Source organism: Phyllobates terribilis, unplaced genomic scaffold, assembly GCF_046119375.1.
Source record: "Phyllobates terribilis strain yellow unplaced genomic scaffold, ASM4611937v1 Scaffold_4__5_contigs__length_816908805, whole genome shotgun sequence".
In the NCBI taxonomy this organism is placed as follows: domain Eukaryota; kingdom Metazoa; phylum Chordata; class Amphibia; order Anura; family Dendrobatidae; genus Phyllobates; species Phyllobates terribilis.
Genome location: NW_027362764.1, coordinates 508,566,424 through 508,587,813, shown reverse-complemented (window position 1 = coordinate 508,587,813; position 21,390 = coordinate 508,566,424). Strand labels below are relative to the sequence as shown.

Here is a 21,390-nt window from a genome sequence, read left to right as displayed (position 1 = left end):
ACTTAACAAAAAAGTGTGAAACAACTGAAAATATGTCTTAAATTCTAGGTTCTTCAAAGTAGCCACCTTTTGCTTTGATGACTACTTTGCGCACTCTTGACATTCTCTTGATGAGCTTCAAGAGGTAGTCACCGGAAATGGTTTTCACTTCACAGGTGTACCCTGTCAGGTTTAATAAGTGGGATTCCTTGCCTTATAAATGGGGTTGGGATCATCAGTTGTGTTGTGCAGAAGTCTGGTGGATATACAGCTGATAGTCCTACTGAATAGACTGTTAGAATTTGTATTATGGCAAGAAAAAAGCAGCTAAGTAAAGGAAAACGAGTGGCCATCATTACTTTAAGAAATAAAGGTCAGTCAGTGTGAAAAATTGCGAAAACTTTGAAAGTGTCCCCAAGTACAGTTGCAAAAACTATCAAGCGCTACAAAGAAACTGGCTCACATGAGGACCGCCCCAGGAAAGGAAGACCAAGAGTCACCTCTGCTTCTCAAGATAAGTTTATCCGAGTCACCAGCCTCAAAAATCGCAGGTTAATAGTAGCTCAGATTAGAGACCAGGTCAATGCCACACAGAGTTCTAGCAGCAGACACATCTCTTCAACAACTGTTAAGAGGAGACTTTGTGCAGCAGGCCTTCATGGTAAAATAGCTGCTAGGAAACCACTGCTATGGACAGGCAACAAGCAGTAGAGACTTGTTTGGGCTAAAGAACACAAGGAATGGACATTAGACCAGTGGAAATCTGTACTTTGGTCTGATGAGTCCAAATTTGAGATCTTTGGTTCCAACCACCGTGTCTTTGTGCGATTCAGAAAAGGTGAACGGATGGACTCCATATGCCTAGTTCCCACCGTGAAGCATGGAGGAGGTGTGATGGTGTGGGGGTGCTTTGCTGGTGACACTGTTGGGGATTTATTCAAAATTGAAGGCATACTGAACCAGCATGGCTACCACAGCATCTTGCAGCGGCATGCTATTCCATCTGGTTTGCGTTTAGTTGGACCATCATTTATTTTTCAACAGGACAATGACCCCAAACACACCTCCAGGCTGTGTAAGGGCTATTTGACCAAGAAGGAGAGTGATGGGGTGCTACGCCAGATGACCTGGCCTCCACAGTCACCAGACCTGAACCCAATCGAGATGGTTTGGGGTGAGCTGGACCGCAGAGTGAAGGCAAAAGGGCCAATAAGTGCTAAGCAACTCTGGGAACTCCTTCAAGATTGTTGGAAGACCATTTCCGGTGACTACCTCTTGAAGCTCATCAAGAGAATGCCTAGAGTGTGCAAAGCAGTCATCAAAGCAAAAGGGGGCTACTTTGAAGAACCTAGAATATAAGACATATTTTCAGTTGTTTCACACTTTTTTGCTAAGTATATAATTTCACATGTGTTAATTCATAGTTTTGATGCCTTCAGTGTGAATGTACAATTTTCATAGTCATGAAAATACAGAAAAATCTTTAAATGAGAAGGTGTGTCCAAACTTTTGGTCTGTACTGTATATATATTTTTTTGTTTCTGGACCTATCCATATTATCACCATGATGGTTTTATTGCAGTACTTTTTAGTAATATATCCTGATGTCATTGTATAGACTTAATTTCCATTCTTCATCTTGGCATGCTTTATTCAAATTGACAATTGATGGGTCATCTGACTCCTCATATGCCTTCATTCGCACCTTTATTTGAACATACTGTCTAAGTATACACATTGAGTTTGTCTTGCATTTGTGGTTTGTCCTGAAGAAGAAGTTTGTTAAATTTGAAACGCATTTACAATAAACATTTTAACCTTTCTGGTCTCCTTGTTCCATCCACCTGCGATCCTGGATTTTTTACACCGGTGTCCTTGGCAGGGCAGAAAACTCAAATCCTCCTGCTTTTTTTTCATCCTACTTTTGGTATGTGAACAGATCCATTCTCGTATCAGCCAACAAAGTGGCACAAAACGTGTTGAACAGCTTGGCTAATAAGGGTGATAGGAGAGGACATTGGACACAAGGGGGAATTCATCATATCTTGTATGCTACAAAGCTGGAGTAAAAGTTGCAAAACTTGAAAGTAGTATTTGCAATAAATTTTACAACCTATTGACCCAGCACATTTCTTTAAGTGGATGTGGCTTCGTAAAAGGGGCATGGCTTACAGCAGTGCAATAGATTTACTATAATGTATGCCAGAAACATGACGTACATTGTAGCTGAAATCTTCACCATCTCCTAGCTACTTAAACGTCTGGTGCATGGACAGCCCAAAGATGCAAATTTATTAATAACTTAACATATTTGGTACAACTTGTTTCAGCAGACTATAGCTTTACGACTGATCTACAAAGCGCCATCTTGATATTTATGTACTTAGGATAAGTAATCATCCTTTAGAACGGATGCAGCAGCAATCAGTTGACAAAAAAGTTGTTCAGACACAACTTTTTTGTCCGCCTGAGAAAAGCTGATTTCAATGGAATCCGTTTTTTTCAATATTGAAGTCTATGGACAACGGATCCATTAAGTAGCTATATGTTTTTCTCCTATTTGAAAAGGATCAGTTTTATTGGTGATCAGATTTAAATAGACTTCAATGTTAAAAAAAAGGGATCCAGTTGATCAGTTTTTTTTCAGTAGGACAAAACAGTTGTGTCTGCACAACTTTTCGTCAACGTATGCGTCTGGATCTGTTCTAAAGTATGGTTACTGGACCTGTGAACTTAGAACGGGCTGCTGTGTGGAGAAAAAGGCTCCTCTTTTGGAGTCTCCATTTTTGTTTAGCATCATACAGGTGTGTTCACATTTATACTGGCATCATAGCTTCAGTTTTTCCCATGATGAATATGAGGGACTGTTTTGTAAAACATCTTATTGACTTATAATAGGTTTGTTAGATTTTATTTTTATTGGGTAAATCAACGCAGGAGAAAGCTAGTTTGAACATCTAAATCTGCTCTGGTGTAATTTTGGTTTTGATTTATCTGTATTAAAAATGGATATATTGAAAGAGCACACAAACTCTAGGTGAAATCATGTGTGATAACAGATGTTTGGTCTCTTATGTTTTAGGTACTCTTTGCACATATTTTCTTTGGTTCTTTTGAGCTACTGCATCATGATCTTTGCACATACTGAAAACATTCACAGGTATGGAAAATGCATCAATCTAACATTGGTCAAAAACACTTAGCTCATTGCAACGTCTAAAAGTATGTACCGTGTTTCCCCAAAAATAAGACCTACCCTGAAAATAAGTCCTTGCATGATTTTACAGGGTTTTTGGGGTATGCTTGAAATATAAGCCCTATTCCAAAAATAAGCCCTAGGTGTGGTTCAATAAGAAAGTGTCCAGCCAGCTAAAAAAATTAAAGAATACAGCAGGACTCTTCATCAAAGAAAGCAGACATCCCAAAAGAAAGCAGACACCACCAAAAGAATAGCACTCACCAGACCCCAAACAGAGTTGGCAAGTGCTGATGGTGGATGGGCTCTCACACAGAGATTTATGTCACTGTCAGGTCCCTCACCATTCCAGCTGCATTACACTGCTTCTCTCACTCAAAGATCGGGTACCAGTATCACTCCGCTTCCGAGCGCGAGCATTCTTTTTGCCTCTGGTCACCAGGGGGAACCAGCTGCTGTCAGGGGGACCCGACAATGATGCAGATTTGTGTGTGAGAGCCCATCCACTTGCCAACGCTACCAAAATTGTTTGGGGCCTGGTTAGTGTGATTCTTTTGGGGGTAAACCAATATTAGCAATCAGTCCTAGCAGGGCTGTGGAGTCGGTAAGCCAAACCTCCGACTCCTCAATTTTCCTGTTTTCCAACTCCACGACTCCGACTCCACAGCACTGCCTCACTACTGAGCATGTACATAAAGTGCAGCACAGATTCATCTCAACTAAAAGCCGAGATCCTTAGATCAGGAACAGAACAGACATTTATAGGACATTTCATAACTTTCTCAAATTCTTATGAAAAATTTTACAGCATATACTGCACTGAACTACTGTACCCAATTTATTATATATTTTAGGAGACTGAGTCGGTCCATTTTATACCGACTACGACTCCACCAAAATGGACACCGACTCCAACTCCAGAGCCCCTAGTCCAAGTACATAGAGAATAATAATTGTAAACGTAAGGAGGTAATTTAAACCATAATACGGTATGTACCCGCCACTATAGAGCTGGTATATATGGTTCTGCACTATGAGAACAGCAGGTGAGATAAGAAAATGAACAACTGAACCAGTAATAGGATTAACACAAAATTTCTTAACAAAATTTAGATGAAATACAATTTATTGAAAATGCAAATTAAAATAGAAATATATCAATTAACCGATAGATGTCACTACATAACAAATAATTCATCAAATGAAAAGACCTATAGTTTCCAAAAGGAATTGATATCACATCTAGTTGTCATATACATGTTAGGAAAAATTCCTTTTGGAAATTGTAGGTCTTATCATTTGATGAATACTCCACTCAGGATTACTACAATAATTTGTGTGTTCATACCTTTCCCTATTTATTTCTTATATGGTGTTATCTACTGGTTAATTAATACATTTATATTTTAACCCCTTTACCCCCGGGCCATTTCCCATTTTTGCTTTTTTGTTTTTTGCTTCCCTTCTTCCCAGAGCCATAACTTTTTTATTTTTCGGTCAGTATGGCCATGTGAGGGTTAATTTTTGCAGGACAAGTTGTACTTTTGAAAGACACCATTTATTTTACCATATCGTGTACTGGAAAACAATTCCAAGTGCAGTGAAATTGCAAAAAAAGTGCATTTCCACAGTTGTTTTTTTTTTTTTTTTTTTTACCATGTTCACTGAATACTAAAACTGACCTGCCATTATGATTCTCCAGGTCATTATGAGTTTGTAGACACCAAACATGTATAGGTTAATTTTTATTTAAGTGTTGAAAAAAAAATCCAAAGTTTGTTAAAGAAAAAGTCAAAATTTTCCAAGGCCCATAGTGTCTCCATTTTTCGGGATCTGGGGCCATGATCAGATCGCCTGTGTGTAGCAGAAATGCTCACTGGGCGGCGCTCATAGCCTCCCAGCAATGACAACCGCAGGGGTCTCCTGCAGACCCAGGGTTGTCATGCCAACCCATCGGCGACCCGCGGTCATGTGACACAGGCGCCGATGGGCGGGACTAATGACGTCCTTCCGCCATTGCCATGTTAAATGCCGCTGTGAGAGATTGACAGCGGCATTTAACATGTTAACAGCTGCGGATGGATCGCGATTCCACCCAAAGCTGTTTGGGGCACATAACAGCTGATCAGATCAGCTGTCATGTCCCCGGAAAGGGAGAGACCCGACATGTGCCGTACATGTATGGCACATGTCGGAAAGGGGATAATTAGCATTTTTCAATAAATTGTATTTTATCTAAATTTTGTTAATATATTTTCTTTTGGGGATTGTTGTTCATGAAATGTAAGACATGCCCTGAAAATAAACCCTGGCACATCTTTTGGAGCAAATAATAATATAAGACCGTGTCTTATTTTTGGAGAAACACAGGTACTTAAGCTTCAGAACAAAAAATGTATGTTCATATAACATCCAGAGAGGAAGTTTTATATTCTATGTAAGTCTGATTGATGCCTGCTTTATTTTACTACATTTATATGTTATGCCCTCTTACATGTAGGAGAAAAAAACTAAAACAAAATTACCCCAGTACAGTGGCATAATAGGGGTTACCAGTGCCTGGGGAGAGATATATTTTACCTGAGTGCCATCATAAAACCAATAATGTCCCCTTTAGAATGCATTAATGTCTTCTTTGTGCCCCTTAAAAGGTAATTATGCCCCATGTGTGCCCTCTTCATAAATGTTTAAATTCGCCTAGTCTGAGTGACCAAGTCCTCTTCTTTACTGCACACAGAGTGACCTGGCACAGACAGCGCAATGTAGTAATGTCATTGCCCCACCTGCTCTTGGGCACTGATGGCCTACAGAACAGAGAGTAGTGTGGCAGGCGCCTGAAGGCAGTATACAGCTATTTGGGCGTCATGTTGATATCAGTACAAATTGTTGCTTGCCTGCGAAACCTGGGTAGCTGTCACGCAAGGTGTGGGAAAGACTAAGTGCAACATGAAGGGAAGAGGGGGAGGAAGCCCAAACACTAGGGAAAGGGGGAGACTCCTAGGTAGATCTAATATCACCCTGCCTACTCTACTGTCCCTATGTAGGTTCCACACCTATCGCCGAGCACGACCCTAAGTCCTGGATGTCCCTAGAGCTTGGCCTTAGATAGGGAGGGGTGAGCACTGGTCAGGCCCAACTACAAACTAAAGACAAGGTAGACAAACAAAGGGGATGAACTTAGCTTGAGCATACACCAGAGGAGAAACGCCAAGGGCACCAGAGAAGAAGCAAGCCAACTGCAAGTGCTCCAAGCCAGCTCAAGGGTAAAAAGTATCACTGGCGATTCCCTGGAGCAAACTGAGTGCTTTTAACTCCCAGGCAAGGGTGTGTCAATCAGCAGCAGGAGGGAGGTTGCTGCTGGTTCCAAAAGGAAGAAGGTTTAAGACGGCGTCTCTAATGCCAAGTGCAGTGACCTTCGACAGCCAGATCCAGAGCGACTGTCTATTACACCTGACACACCCGTGACAGTAGCAGTCTGGGGCATGTGCACTGCCCCAGATCTTTGACACAAACATTGTCACTGCTACTTTCTTTTTATTTCGTTCTTTTGAAATTTTGTGCCCTTAAGTATATTGCACCTATGGCAACTGTCTCTATTTCCCCTCATCCTGAGCTGCCATTACCCCACTGCAAAGAAAAGTTGATTATTAGCCCAAAGTGGCTGCTGATTCAGTACAAACTGGGCGACTAGACAACTTTGCTACCCACAGATATATGAAACTATGTCATGTTTATCCAATGTGGTTGACCGTTTAGGGCATCCGCTCAGAATTTCAATATTGGGGCATAAATCTGAAGATTGAGTCCTGCTCCTATTCTTGTTTGTACACAGACTTGAAATTTTTTTCGTGCTCATAATCCATAGACTTTTGAACCTTTGGGTGGGGTTAAGGTATATTAAAAGCTTAGTAGAAATAACTACAATTTATAATCTCAAATTACTGATTCTTCACTTGCAGAAAAGAAGTTCGATAGTAAATTGTGATGAAGTATGATAATGATGTTTGTTTCTATAACATGTAATGCTCCATGTACAGACACTTCTGTTATGTTTTTCAGTTACTCTTTTATACTTGCTCTTGGATACCTAACACTGTGCCAGATTAACCGAGTGTATATATTTAACTATGGTATCCTCACTACAGATTTTTCTGGGTAAGTATATGCTGTCCATTTAAGAGTATATACTTCCAAACTTTTGTATGACATAGGTTTTCTTTATAATGGTTTGCCTCCTGCAGGATAGCAGATTTTTTTTTTTCCATGAGTAATTTTCCTAGTATATATTTAATATACTACACATGTTTTAACCTTTTTCGGACATAACTTGAACTGTAACATCATACATTGGGTGTCTATCTTTGATTTTGGCTCGGGGAGAAAGAAGGGAAAAAAGGAAGTTTGGAATAACATAGCCATCATCTGCTGGGAAAGATGCGGATCTTTCCCAGCAGATGATGGCTGTGTTATTCCAATCTTCCTTTTTTTCCGGTCTTCTTCAGCACAGCATAGTGGCTCACTGTCGGACAGAAACAGAAAAAGGCTTCTTTGCATGAACAGTAAATGGGCCCTCTGCAGTCCAATAGCTCATCATAATGCACTATTCCTTACCTCTTGTGCCCCTGTGCGGCAGTACAGGTTGCACCAATGATATGTCCACTCCTATAGTGGCCTTAAAATAACAGTGTCATAAAAATATCTTCCCTACACTGAGCCCCTGAATAATAATTGCCACTCACTGAGCTCTATGCACAAAATATGACTCCCACATGGTCCTTCTTATGGTAGATAACTTTCATAATGTCTTCTATAAAATACTTCCTTCACATCATCCTTAGAAACTATAGCCTGCACACCGTTCATGCTTATAAATTATAATACACCAGCATACCTTATAATCTATAACCGCCACAGAATCTTGCCTTATGAACTATATCACACCATCACCCATTATGGTCTATAACTGCCACAGTGTTCGCCCTTATGAACTATAACCTCAAAACCATCCACCCCTGTGAATTATAGCCTCCACACCGTCCACCCTTATGAACTTTGATAACACACCATCACCCCTTATGACCTATAACCTTTTCTTTGTTCCCCCCCTTATAATAATTTTATTTCTAAAGTACCAACATATTCCCCAGCACTTTACAATTCAGATGGGACATGTACAGACAATATCAGATATTACAGCGTAACATATAATTCAACCGATATCAAGAGGAATAAGGGCTCTCTTTGCAAGCTTACAATCTATGAGGAAATAGGGGAGGCACCAAAGATAAATAGTAAAAAGTGATTGTCATGTATGGTCCAGCCATCAATAAAACAAATAGGGTATTCAAGTAATGCACAGATACAGAGTGCTATAAAGTGCATGGAGGGTGTGTAGACAGATGATACAAGGGACTAGATTCAGAGGAAAATGTTGGAAGGTCAAAACGTTAATAGTAACATAAGTGAGGTGATAGGCCAGTCTAAAGAAATGCATTTTTAGGGCATGCTTAAAACTGTTGGTATTGGTAATTAATCGAATTGTCTGGGGTAGTGTGTTCCAGAGAATTGGAGCAGTATGTAAGAAGTCTTGGAAACAGGAGTGGGAGGTTCTGATGATTGAGAATATTAGTCTTAGTCCATTATCAAAACGGAGGGCATGGGTAGGGTGGTAGACAGAGATGATGGAGGAGATGTAGAGTGGTGCAGAACTGTGGAGAGCTGGAGAGCTTTATGGGTGAGAGAGATGTTTATATTGTATTCTATAGCGAATGGGAACCCATTGCAATGACTGGCACAAAGTGGAGGTATCGTTGTAGCGGTTGGACAGGCATATGAGCTTGGCTGCTGCATTCAGGATAGATTGGAGGAGGAAGAGCTTAGTAAGCGGGAGACCGTCTGTGGTTGTATCCTGAGGAAGAAGTTGGAGATCTTTGAAACGCGTAGATAATAAAACCGCATATTGCTTCATTCTGTGTGTCCTGGTTTCATCCGGGGAACCTCATCACGAGCGCAGAAAACCACATCTACAGTATATCCTATTTGAATCGTTCTATGTGTAGGAGGTGCATTTTCATCCAGGGCGTTTTCCAGTGTTTCATTATAATGTTTGAGTTGAGTCAGGACATGAGAAGGAGAAGATTGGGCCCGATGGTGGCTGTAAATTCTTCATAAAGGTTCTGGGTATTAATTGCACATATATTTCTTTAAGTGTGGTAGGTAGGAGTGTCCTGAGCTGGGTGACAGTTCTTGACAGAGAATGAAAGAAGGCTGTGGTCAGGGAATGGGAGAGGGGAGTTAGTAAAATCATGTAAGGAGCAGAGACGGGAGAAGATCATGTCCATGTATTCCCATCTTCATGCATAGAAGAGTTAGTATGCTGTGAAAGGCCAGGAGGTGAAGTTGGAGATAAAAGATGGGTGGCAGATGGGGAGAGCGGATTATCAATAAGGATGTTAAAGTCTCCCATGATGAGAGTGGCAATATCACAGGATACCAAGTGTGGAAGTCAGGAGGCAAAGTGACCCAGGAACAGATGGAAGGGGCCTGGAGGGCGATACACAACCACCACTCGCAGGGAAAAGGGCCAGAAATGTCTGAACCATAACCCTTATGAACCATTACCACCCCTTTTTTTCTACTTTATGCTGTCCTCTCTCTTCTATTTCCCCCCTCGCCGCTGTCCCTATTGCCATGCTGCCTCATGAGTTTGTCCCCATCTTCAGTGTGTCATCCTCTCTATATTGTCCCTTTTTAAACTGCCGTGTCTATACTGTGACTCCTGTCTACGTCCACCCATGCACAGTATGATGCACCCATAGTCTTCCACACACAATATGATCGTGAGTAGTATTGAGTGAACGTGCTTGGATAAGGTGTTATCCAAGCACGCTCAGGTGCTATCAGAGTATCTTCGGCGTGCTCAAAAAATATGTTCACGTCGCCACGGCTGCATGTCTTGTGTCTGTTAGACAGCATGCCGAAGATACTCTGTTAGCACCTGAGCGTGCTCGGATAACACCTTATCCAAGCACGTTCGCTGAACACTAATCGTGTCCTTAGCTCCCCATGCACATTATGATGGCCCCCACAGCACCCCACACACAGTATGATGGTGACCATACCGTACACAATGGAAAAAGGGGAAAAAAAAACAGCCCGTTATTATGAGCTTAATCAAGTCGATCCATTTAATAGAATAGTGTTTGTAGTATAAGACCTGAGTACATCGGCCCTCATCAAGACAAATAAGTAGAAAGGAACAACAGCACTCCAATGCAAAAATGGTTTCAATAGAAAATCTTCTTTATTATTTCAAACATAAAAAAACAGCAACATTTCAACTCGCATCTTTATTAAGCTTGATAAAGCCTCAGATGTGAGTTGAAACATTGTTGTTTTTTATGTTTTAAGTATTAAAGAAGATGTTTCTTTGAAACCATTTTTTGCATTAGAGTGCTGCATTTTTTTTCTACTTACACATTATGATGTCCCATAGGTGATCTAAACAAAAGCTTCTCAACAGAGAGGCGTTTGGGGTTTGATGATATGATATGTATTTGTTCTTGTTATTTGTCTATCCTGTGTCATGTGAATATTGTTGGAAGGTTGTGTACATGTGATTTGTCAAGTGCTTGTACTCTTTATTATTCTGCACCTGCTATTCCATGTGTTCTTGTACTCCCACCATCAGTAGTTATAAGGCACATATAGAGAGAGCTGCCTGTTTGGTACATTTGTTATACTATGACTGTTATATTGCTATCACCAGCAATCCAAAATGCTTTTTTGGGTATACAATAAATCCAACCAAGATTTTATGCCTATTGGAGCTGGATTTTCTTTTTGTAAAAACATTTGTCTAGTTCGTCTGATATCAGTTGTATAACTCTGATGATCCACACATTTGCATGATGATCATAAACCTGAATAATCAAAGTAAACATGACTAGCCCTGTAAAAGCTGAAATTGCAGACATTGTAGGCCAGATTCATCATTGTATTTGCACCTGTTTTTTTACTTTTTTCTTTTGCTCCTTTTGTTTGCACCTTATTCATCTTTCCACTTGCGCCTTTTTTAAAGTATTTTTTTTTTTGTCTGTTTTATTTATAACTTTGTCACTGTGGATGGACTTTAGGATATCCAGATATTTTCGCCTGATTTATCATTTCCAACTTCTCAAAATCACAAATTTGTTGTAAATGTGCTCCAGTCCAACCCCACCTACATTTACACTGCTCAAAAAAATAAAGGGAACACTTAAACAACAGAATATGAATCCAAGTAAATCAAACTTCTGTGAAACCAAACTGTCCACTTAGGAAGCAACACTGACAATCAATTTCACATGCTGTTGTGCAAATGGAATAGACAATAGATGGAAATTATTGGCAATTATCAAGACACACTCAATAAAGGAGTGGTTCTGCAGGTGGGGATCACAGACCACACCTCAGTACCAATGCTTTCTGGCTGATGTTTTGGTCACTTTTGAATGTTGGCTGTGCTTTCACACTCGTGGTAGCATGAGACGGACTCTACAACCCACAGAAGTTGCTCAGGTAGTGCAGCTCATCCAGGATGGCACATCAATGCGAGCTGTGGCAAGAAGGTTTGCTGTGTCTGTCAGCGTAGTGTCCAGAGGCTGGAGGCTCTACCATGAGATAAGGCAGTACACCAGGATACGTGGAGGGGGCCGTAGGAGGGCAACAACCCAGCAGCAGGACCGCTACCTCCGCCTTTGTGCAAGGAGGAACAGGAGGAGCACTTCCAGAGCCCTGCAAAATGACCTCCAGGAGGCCACAAATGTGCATGTGTCTGCACAAACGGTTAGAAACCGACTCCTTGAGGGTGGTATGAGGGCCCGAAGTCCACAGATGGGGGTTGAGCTCACAGTCCAACACCGTGCAGGACACTTGGCATTTGCCACAGAACACCAGGATTGGCAAAGTCGCCACTGGCGCCCTGTGCTCATCACAGATGAAAGCAGGATCACACTGAGCTCATGTGACAGACGTGACAGAGTCTGGAGACGCCGTGGAGAGCGATCTGCTGCCTGCAACATCCTGCAGCATGACCGGTTTGGCAGCAGGTCAGTAATGGTGTGGGCTGGCATTTCTTTGGCGGGCCGCACAGCCCTCCATGTGCTCGTCAGAGGTAGCCTGACTGCCATTAGGTACCGAGATGAGATCCTCAGACCCCTTGTGAGACCATATTCTTGTGCGGATGGCCCTGGGTTGCTCCTAATGCAGGACAATGGCAGACTTCATGTGTGATTTTATTGTCAGCACATTCAACTTTGTACAGAACATAGTATTCAATGAGAATATTTCATTCATTCAGATCTAGGATGTGTTATTTGAGTGTTCCCTTTATTTTTTTGAGCAGTGTATTTTATATATGCCTGAAAATGTGGCGCAATTTTTGCAACAATTTAACTAAACACAATACTATGTGCTCTAAAAAGTTACAAAATAGGTTAAGAATAAAACTAAAGAGCATTTTTGATTTTTGTGCAAAATGCATGAATCACTGGCTCCATTTTTTATGAGTTTGTGCAAAAACTGTGAGCGATTACCACAAGACAAATAGTTACTTTTTTGTGAAAATCTAAAATTATGAATTGAAGATAATGACTTTTAGATTCTAGGCTTTGAGTATGTGCAAACAACTTCATTTTCAAACATGTCCACTCCAAAACCTATTTAACCCCTTACTGACTGAGCCAATTTTAACATTAGTGGCCAGGCCAAATTTGTGAAATCTGACCATTGTCACTTTATGAGGTACTAACTCTGCAACGCATCAACGAATTCCAGTGATTCTGAGACTGTTTTTTGTGACATATTTCACTTCTTAATAGTGGTAAAATTTGTTCTATATGACTTGCGTTTATTTGTGAAAATATTGGAAATTTGGCGAATTTAGCAATTTTCAAACTTTTCAGTCTTGTGTTCTAAATTCAGAGAGTTATGTCACACAAAATAGTTAGTGAATGACATTTGCCACATGTCTCGTTTACATCTGCACAATTTTTGAAACATATTTTTTTTGTTAGGGAGTTAGAAGGGTTAAAAGTTGATCAGCAATTTCTCATATTTCCAACAAAATTTACAAAACCATTTTTTTAGGGACCACATCACATTTGAAGTGACTTTGAGGGGCCTTTATGACAGAAAATACCCAAAAGTGACATCATTCTGAAAAATGCAACCGTCAAAGTCCTCAAAACCACATTCAAGAAGTTTATTAGCTCTTCAAGTGCTTCACATGAACTAAAGCAATGTGGAAGGAAAAAATTTACATTTTACTTTTACTCACAACAATTTTACTTTAGCACCAATTTTTTTTATTTTCGCAAGGGTAACAGGAGAAAATTACCCCAAAATTTGTTGTGCAATTTCTCCTGAGCACGTCAATACCCCATATGTGGGGGAAAACTACTGTTTGGGCACATGGCACGGCTCGGAAGGAAGGAGCACTGTTTGTCTTTTTGAACGCAAAAATGGCTGGAATCGAGAGTGGACGCCATGTCGTGTTTGGAGAGCCTCTGATGTGCCTAAACAGTAGAAAGCACCCACAAGTGACCCCATTTTGGAATCTAGACCCTTCAAGGAACTTATCTAGATGCGTGGTGAGCACCTTGAAGCCCCAGGTGCTTCACAGAAGTTTATAACGTTGAGCCGTGAAAATGAAAAATCAAATTTTTTCCACAAAAATAGTCTTTTAGCCTCAAATTTTTTATTTTCACAAAAGTAACAGTAAAAAATGGATGCCAAAAATTGTTGTGCAATTTCTCCTGAGCAGGCTGATACCCCATATGTGAGGGAAAACCACTGTTTTGGTGCACAGCAGGGCTCGGAAGGGAAGGAGCACCATTTGGCTTTTTGAACGCAAAATTGGCTGGAATCGAGACCGAATGCCATGTCGCATTTGGAGAGCCCCTGATGTGCCGAAACAGTGGAAACACCCCACAAGTGACCCAATTTTGGAAACTATACCACTCAATGATTTTATCCAGGAGTATAGTAAGCATTTTGAGCCCACAGGTACTGCACAGAATTTGATAACATTAGGTTATCCTATTGAAAATTTTCATTTTTTTCACCAAGATGTTGTTTTAGCCCCAGATTTGTAATTTTCACAATAGATAATATGTGAAAATGGACCCCATAATTTGTTACGCAATTTCTCCTGAACATGATGATACCCCATATGTGGTCAAAAACTTCTGTTTGGGAACATGGCTGGGCTCAGAAAAACGAAAGAGCGCTATTTGTCTGGAAAAGATTGTAAATGCCATGTTGCATTTGAAGAGCCCCTGAAATGCGAAAACAACAGAAACTCTCACACAAGTCAACCCATTTTGGAAACTAGACCCCTCAAGGAATTCATCTAGGGGTGTACTGAGCATTTTTAACCTACAGGTGATTCTCGAAAATATATAACATTTAAAAGTGAGAACAAAAAATAATATTTTTCCAATAGAATACTGTTTTAGCATCAAATTTATAATTTACCCTAGGAGTAATGGAAGAAATTGGACCCCAAAATTTGTTATGCAATTTCTCCCTCATGTGGCAGTACCCCAAATGTAGTTGTAGACTACTGTTTGAGCAAACAGCAGGGATCGGATGGGAAGGAGCACAACTTGACTTTTAGAACACATATTTAGTTTGAATAGATTGTGGGCTCCATGTAAGCTGAGCCCCTGAAGTGCCAGAACAGCAGACCCCCCCCCCCCAGATGACCCCATATTGGAAACCTCACTGCCTAAGGAATTCATCTAGGTGTGTAGTAAATATTTTGAACCCATAGGTGCCTCACAGAATTTATTAACATTGAAATGTAGAAATATGAAATTTTTGTATTTGCCTCAAATTTGTCATGTACATAAGGGTTAATAGGTGAAACTGGACCCCATAATTTATTGCACAATTTCTCTAGAACGCGATGATACCCCATATGTCGTCAGAAATTACTGCTAGGCCACACGTCAGGGCTGAAAGGGAAGGAGCGCTATTTGGCTTTTGGAGCACAGATTTTGGTAGAATAATTTACAGGCTACATTTGTGGAGCCCCAAAAGTGCAAGAACAGCAGAAAACCCCCCAAAAGTGACCCCATTGTAGAAATTGCACCTATCAATGGATTCATCTATGGCTGCAGTGACTATTTTGCAACATCCACACAAGGCTTTTTTTCTGGAGAATTGCAAATCTGCCAGTTTAGTGCCCATACAATGTGCCCCCAAAAAGTGTAGAGACTCCATACATTGCGCCCAACTTGTGCTTCTGGCGACACACACCGTAAATTGTTAAGACCTCTTTCCCCACTACAATAAAGCCAAACATGTGGCTGCTTACTACGGTTTAAGCACAGTGGGGATCAGAAGGAGGGGACATTTGGATTTGGGAGCACAGTTTTAGCTGGATTTCATTTGAGAGTTCATTCTAGAGTCTTTGTTCTGCCAGTAACATGGGAACCTCCTATAGTTCCAGTGACATATGACGGACCTGAGTGGGAGCTGGTTTTGTGCGGGATAAATTGGGGTATTTATTGGTAACATTTTGGGGTACATAATATTTTTCGATCGCTTCCAGAATAAGGCTGGGGTCACAATCTTGTGTACTACGCTGAGCACTTATTTTGGGGCTCCGTGTAAATCCCACAAAAATGCAATTCCTGGTGAAACCCCGATGGAACCTCCCACCATAATAAGGCACATGGAGACACTTTGGAGTTCATTTGGCATCTTTTTAGTCGTGCACAGATCTGCGGTCGCTCACACTTGTGCCCTAAAAAGACACCTAAAATGATGGGACACCGTCGGAACAGAGACCAGTCCAAAGTGACTCCATCTGCCTTATAAGTGAGTGGTTACATTGGGGGTTTTGTCTGAATCGCGACTTTCAGGAATTTACATCGAAACCCCGACGTAAGCGCTCAGCGGAGAGCGCAGGATAAATGTGAGCCCAGCCTTATTCCGACTTTTGGGAGGTAGAATGAATATATATACAGCAGTAAAAGAATAGTTATTTTTATTTTTGCACGGTTGACTGTGCGGTATAAGTTATATTACAGCGATACCAGATTTGTATAGTTTTTTTTAGATTTTCCTGCTATCACACAGTAAAAATGCTTTTTTATAAAAAGTAGTTTTTTTAGTCGCCATATTCTGAGAGCTGTAACTTTTTCATTAATTGGTGAACAGTGCTGTATGAGGGCTTATTTTTTGTGGGACGAGTTGCAGACTTTTTTGTTACCTTTATGTTCATCTATTTTCTTTTACGCCGTTCACCGTGCGGTAAAAGTGATAAGAATGATTTGTTCGTCGGGTTGGTACGATTACAGCGATACCAGATTTATATAGTTTTTTTATAGTTTGCTATTTTTACACACTAAAAGCAATATTTTACAAAAATGAATTTGTTTTTGCACCGTCATATTATGAGAACTGTATTTTTTTATTTTTTTTTTGCCGAATGAGCCAAATTAGGGCTTGTTTTTGTGGGATGGTTTGGCGTTTTCATTTACACCTTTTTTTTTACATGTAACTTTTTGATCGCTTTTTATTCATTTTTTTGTGAGTCAGTATGATGAAAAAGTGATATTTTTGGCAGATTTTTTATTATTTTTTTTACAGTGTTCGCCATACAGAATAAATATTTTTGCCAGTTTTATAGAGAGAGTAGTTCCGGACTTGGCGATACCAATTATGTGTGCGTTTTTTGTTTATTTTTGTTTTATCACAAACACTGAGTTTTGAGTGGTGAAACGGCTATTTGTGATTTGTGTGTTTTTTTAAAACTTTTTTACATATTTTATTTAACTTTTTTTTTATTTAGTCCCACTGTGGAACATGTTTAATTTTTATTTTGATCACTGGTCTCATACACTGCGGTACTCATGTACTGCAATGTATGAGACTGTAATTTTTCACTCATCTGCGTGAAAAACGGACAAGTGCAATCCGACAAAAAATCGGATTGCACTCTGACTAATGTTATTCAATTCCAATAATTTTTATTAATTTTCAAATTAACAAAGAAAATAAGGGAAGGTTTACAAGGGTAAGGGAAAATACAAGGGAAAAAAACATTACAAACATATAGAAGGAAGAACTCAGGTTTACAAAGGTTTGTATCAATAAAATTTAAATAATCAAATAAGATAAATGCATATACTGTTAAAATTATAACCACTTGAAGAATTGAGCGTCAAAATTTAGATGATTAAGAAAAAATTTCCGACTAACTTAACCACTTTTTTGAGAATCTATCAAAACAATTGTTTGCTATAGCAAATTTTTGCTCTTATGTTTTGTGTGTGACTAATGTTATTCAATGATTCCCTGCCCATCTGGGATTTATTTTTTTCTCAGCTCAGATTTGACTGAGAAAAAAAATCGCAACATGCTGCGAGTGTCCATGTATGTTGGACGAGACTTGCCAATGCAAGTCAATGGGTGAAGGAAAAAAAATCGCACAGCACATGGACCATGTGTGTGCCTACTGATTTTTATGCACCCATCTCTTAGAAAACCCGACAATTCATCAGCCGAGTACTGTAAATTCACAGTGTGACCTATAAGAATAGAATAAATACAGTATATACAGGTGCATCTCACTAAATTAGAATATCATCAAAAAGTTAATTTATTTCAGTTCTTCAATACAAAAAGTGAAACTCATATATTATATAGAGTCATTACAAACAGAGTGATCTATTTCAAGTGTTTATTTCTGTTATTCTTGATTATGGCTTACAGCCAATGAAAACACAAGAGTCATTATCTCAGTAAATTAGAATACTTTATAACAACAGCTTGAAAAATGTTTTTAAAATTTGAAATGTTGGCCTACTGAAATGTATGTTCAGTAAATGCACTCAATACTTGGTCGGGGCTCCTTTTGCATCAATTACTGCATCAATGCGTCGTGGCATGGAGGCGATCAGCCTGTGTAACTGCTGAGGTGTTATGGAAGCCCAGGTTGCTTTGATAGCAGCCTTCAGCTCGTCTTCATTGTTGGGTCTGGTGTCTCTCATCTTCCTCTTGACAATACCGCATAGATTCTCTATGGGGTTAAGGTCAGGCGAGTTTGCTGGCCAATCAAGCACAGTGATACTGTCGTTTTTAAACCAGGTATTGGTACTTTTGGCAGTGTGGACAGGTGCCAAGTCCTGCTGGAGAATGAAATTTCCATCTCCAAAAAGCTGGTCGGCAGAGGGAAGCATGAAGTGCTCTAAAATTTCCTGTTACACGGCTGCGCTGACTTTGGTCTTGATAAAACACAGTGGACCTACACCAGCAGATGACATAGTTCCCCAAACCATCACTGATTGTGGAAACTTCACACTAGACCTCAAGCAGCTTGGATTGTGGGCCTCTCCACTCTTCCTCCCTACTCTGGGACCTTGATTTCCAAATGAAAATTGGAACTCTGGGACCTTGTGGAGTGTGTCAATGACTGCCTTCTGGACATCTGTCAAGTCAGCAGTCTTCCCCATGATTGTGGAGCCTGCTGAAACAGACTAAGGAACCTTTTTAAACGCTTAGGAAGCCTTTGCAGGTGTTTTTTTGGTAATTATTTTAATTTACTGAGATAATAACTGTTGTGTTTTCATTGGCTGTAAGCCATAATCATCAACATTAACAGAATTAAACACTTGAAATAGATCACTCTGTTTGTAAGACTCTATATAATATATGAGTTTCACTTTTTGTATTGAAGAACTGAAATAAATGTACTTTTTGGTGATATTCTAATTTAGTGAGATGCCCCTGTACATAGAATAGATTGATAGATAGATAGATAGATAGAGAGATGTTAGAGACATATATAATTAGTACAGTGCGTGTGTAGTTTAATGTTCATGTATTTAGCTAATTTACTAAATGGCGTGGGGTCCTCTGAAATTTTATAAGCCACCATATTCCTCACCTGTCCGACAAGAAGATAATCCATTTGTCCTGCGATGCATTTAGCTCTACTAAATCTAAAGATGAGAAAGTTCTCACGCTAGTACTGACATCAGTGAGGTGAACGGAGTTCATTGGCTATGAAATCTGTTCACCCTTTTCACATCACCGCGAGGTACTGATGCTGCATTATCATGTGCAGCTCAGTGTCTATTCTGGATGCCGGGATTGGTCCGGGTGGTGGAACCTCTGTGCTGTGAAGCAAGGAGGCACCAGAGGTGCGTGACTAAGTGCCTACCCGGACCGACCCTGGCCACACGGCTTCTTAGTCGACTCCGTGAACCAAGGAGGGTCCGGGAAGGTGAACCAGGTGCCACTCTGGGACCGACTTTGTGTGAGAGCAGGTGACTCCCACGGGTCAGATGGCTGAAGCTGACAGGTACGGCAGATGAGCACAGCCGGTAGACAGACAGGTGATACAGGTAGACAGGCAGGTGAGCAAGGCAGGCAGGCAGGCCGGCATGGAAGGTAAACAGGCTGGCGAGCACGGCAGGTAAACAGGCTGGCGGGCACGGCTGAGAGACAGGCTGGCGGGAACGGCAGATAGACAGGCTGGCGGGCACGGCTGATAGACAAGCGGGCGGGCACAGGGACCTGAGGACTGAGGAGAGTGTTAGCACGCAAACAACAATCTTGCACAGGCACCTCCATTTTGGAGGAGGTGCTTTAAATAGGAGTAGTCTTCCGGCCTTTGGCCGGTGACTCTTTAGGACGGCACGTGTGGCCCCATTAAGAGGGAGGGAGCGCGCGCGCGCGCCCTAAGCACAGTGCCTGGGAAACTGCGCGAGGTGCGCGCACCCAGGGCAGCAGCAGGGGAACTGGAGGACGCTGGACCGGGACGGCGGCGGTGAGGGGATCGGCGTCTCTGCCTAGCAGGAGGCAGAGATGCCGACTCTACAGGTCGCATCATGCCACCGTTCAGCAAGGCATCTAGATGAAGAGCTAGACTCGTCCTGGGAAAAATGGTTTATATTCTTGTCGGAAAAGTGAGAGATATAGTGCTTTATTATTTTTCATTTTTCCATAATAAATGGGTAAAAGAGGGGGGGACTGTTTATTTCAAATAAAGGTGTCAGTGTCTTTCTTTCAATTAAAGGACTTTATTTTGGATGTGTTTTTTTTACAATATGACTATGGGGTTAGTAATTGGGACGTCTTATAGACGTCTCTCCATTACTAACCCCTGGGCTTGATGTCAGCTGCCAATAAAAAGCTGACATCAACCCCAATACTGTTACCCCACTTGCCACCTAACCAGGGCAAGTGGGAAGAGTGGAGGCTAAGCGCCAGAATTGGCGCATCTCATTTCTGGGGGCTGAGAGCTGATTTTCTTAGTCTGGGAGAGGGACGATATCCATGGTACCTTCCTAGCCTATTAATATCAGCCCGCAGCTGTCTGCCTAGCCTTTGCTGGTTATTAATTATAGGGGGACCCCCATTTTAATAACCAGTAAAGGCTAAGTATACAACTGTGAGCTGATAGTAATAGCCTGGGAAGCTCCATGTGTATTACCCCCTTCCCAGGCTAGAAACATCAGACCCCAGCTGTCAGATTTCCCTCAGCTGGTTAATAACAATTATGGGGGACAACACACTATTTTTTTCTTTCATTTATTTATTTATTCATTACTTAAATACATGTACAGTAAGCAACACACGCAAAGTACTGATTATATATCTGACTCACATATTTCTATCTATATACCGTATGTATTGAAGAATATTTACTTTGAAAACTATGTAAAAGCTGACGTTAAAATCGCATTGTACGAATTGCATACACATGTCATTCGGATGTCATACGGATGCCAGATGAGAAAAATCGCATTGTACTCGCATGACACTTGCATGACACTCGTCCTTTTCTTCAGGAACTCAGATCGGTATGAGCCCTCTAGCTGGATCTCACAAGCCACCATACCCTGGAGTCATCATTTGACCTCAGGATACCATGGTAACCATCAGCATCCATGAGTCTCATCGCGGGGGTCCGATGGTTACAAAAGGCTTTCTTGCAAACCCCTTGCAGCTGTTTAAATACTGCTGTCACGATTGACACAATTGTATTTAAGGTGTTAATCTGCAAAACCGGCTGAGGCCGATACTGCAGGGTGTCAGCTGTCACATACAGTTTATACCCGCGGGAATTGCGGCCGCCGGGCAGTGCTAAACACTTATTCTCGATCGCTGTTTTAAAACAGCAGCCCCTCTGCTCCCGATCGTATCCATTGTGACCC

At 41.0% G+C, this 21,390-nt stretch overlaps 1 protein-coding gene across 2 annotated transcripts in view; it reads left to right on the top strand.

Annotated features, from left to right (window-relative positions):
* Positions 1-21,390, top strand: part of MBOAT1 (membrane bound glycerophospholipid O-acyltransferase 1) — a 112,533-nt gene that overhangs the window by 34,268 nt on the left and 56,875 nt on the right. For both annotated transcript variants that reach the window (XR_012320122.1, XM_073678840.1), the window contains exons 3-4: positions 3,062-3,139; positions 7,235-7,330. Coding sequence is in view for 1 of the 2 variants with exons in the window: in XM_073678840.1 (XP_073534941.1) it covers positions 3,062-3,139; positions 7,235-7,330 (174 nt within the window). In the remaining variant the exon portion in view is untranslated. The remainder of the gene's footprint in view (positions 1-3,061; positions 3,140-7,234; positions 7,331-21,390) is intronic.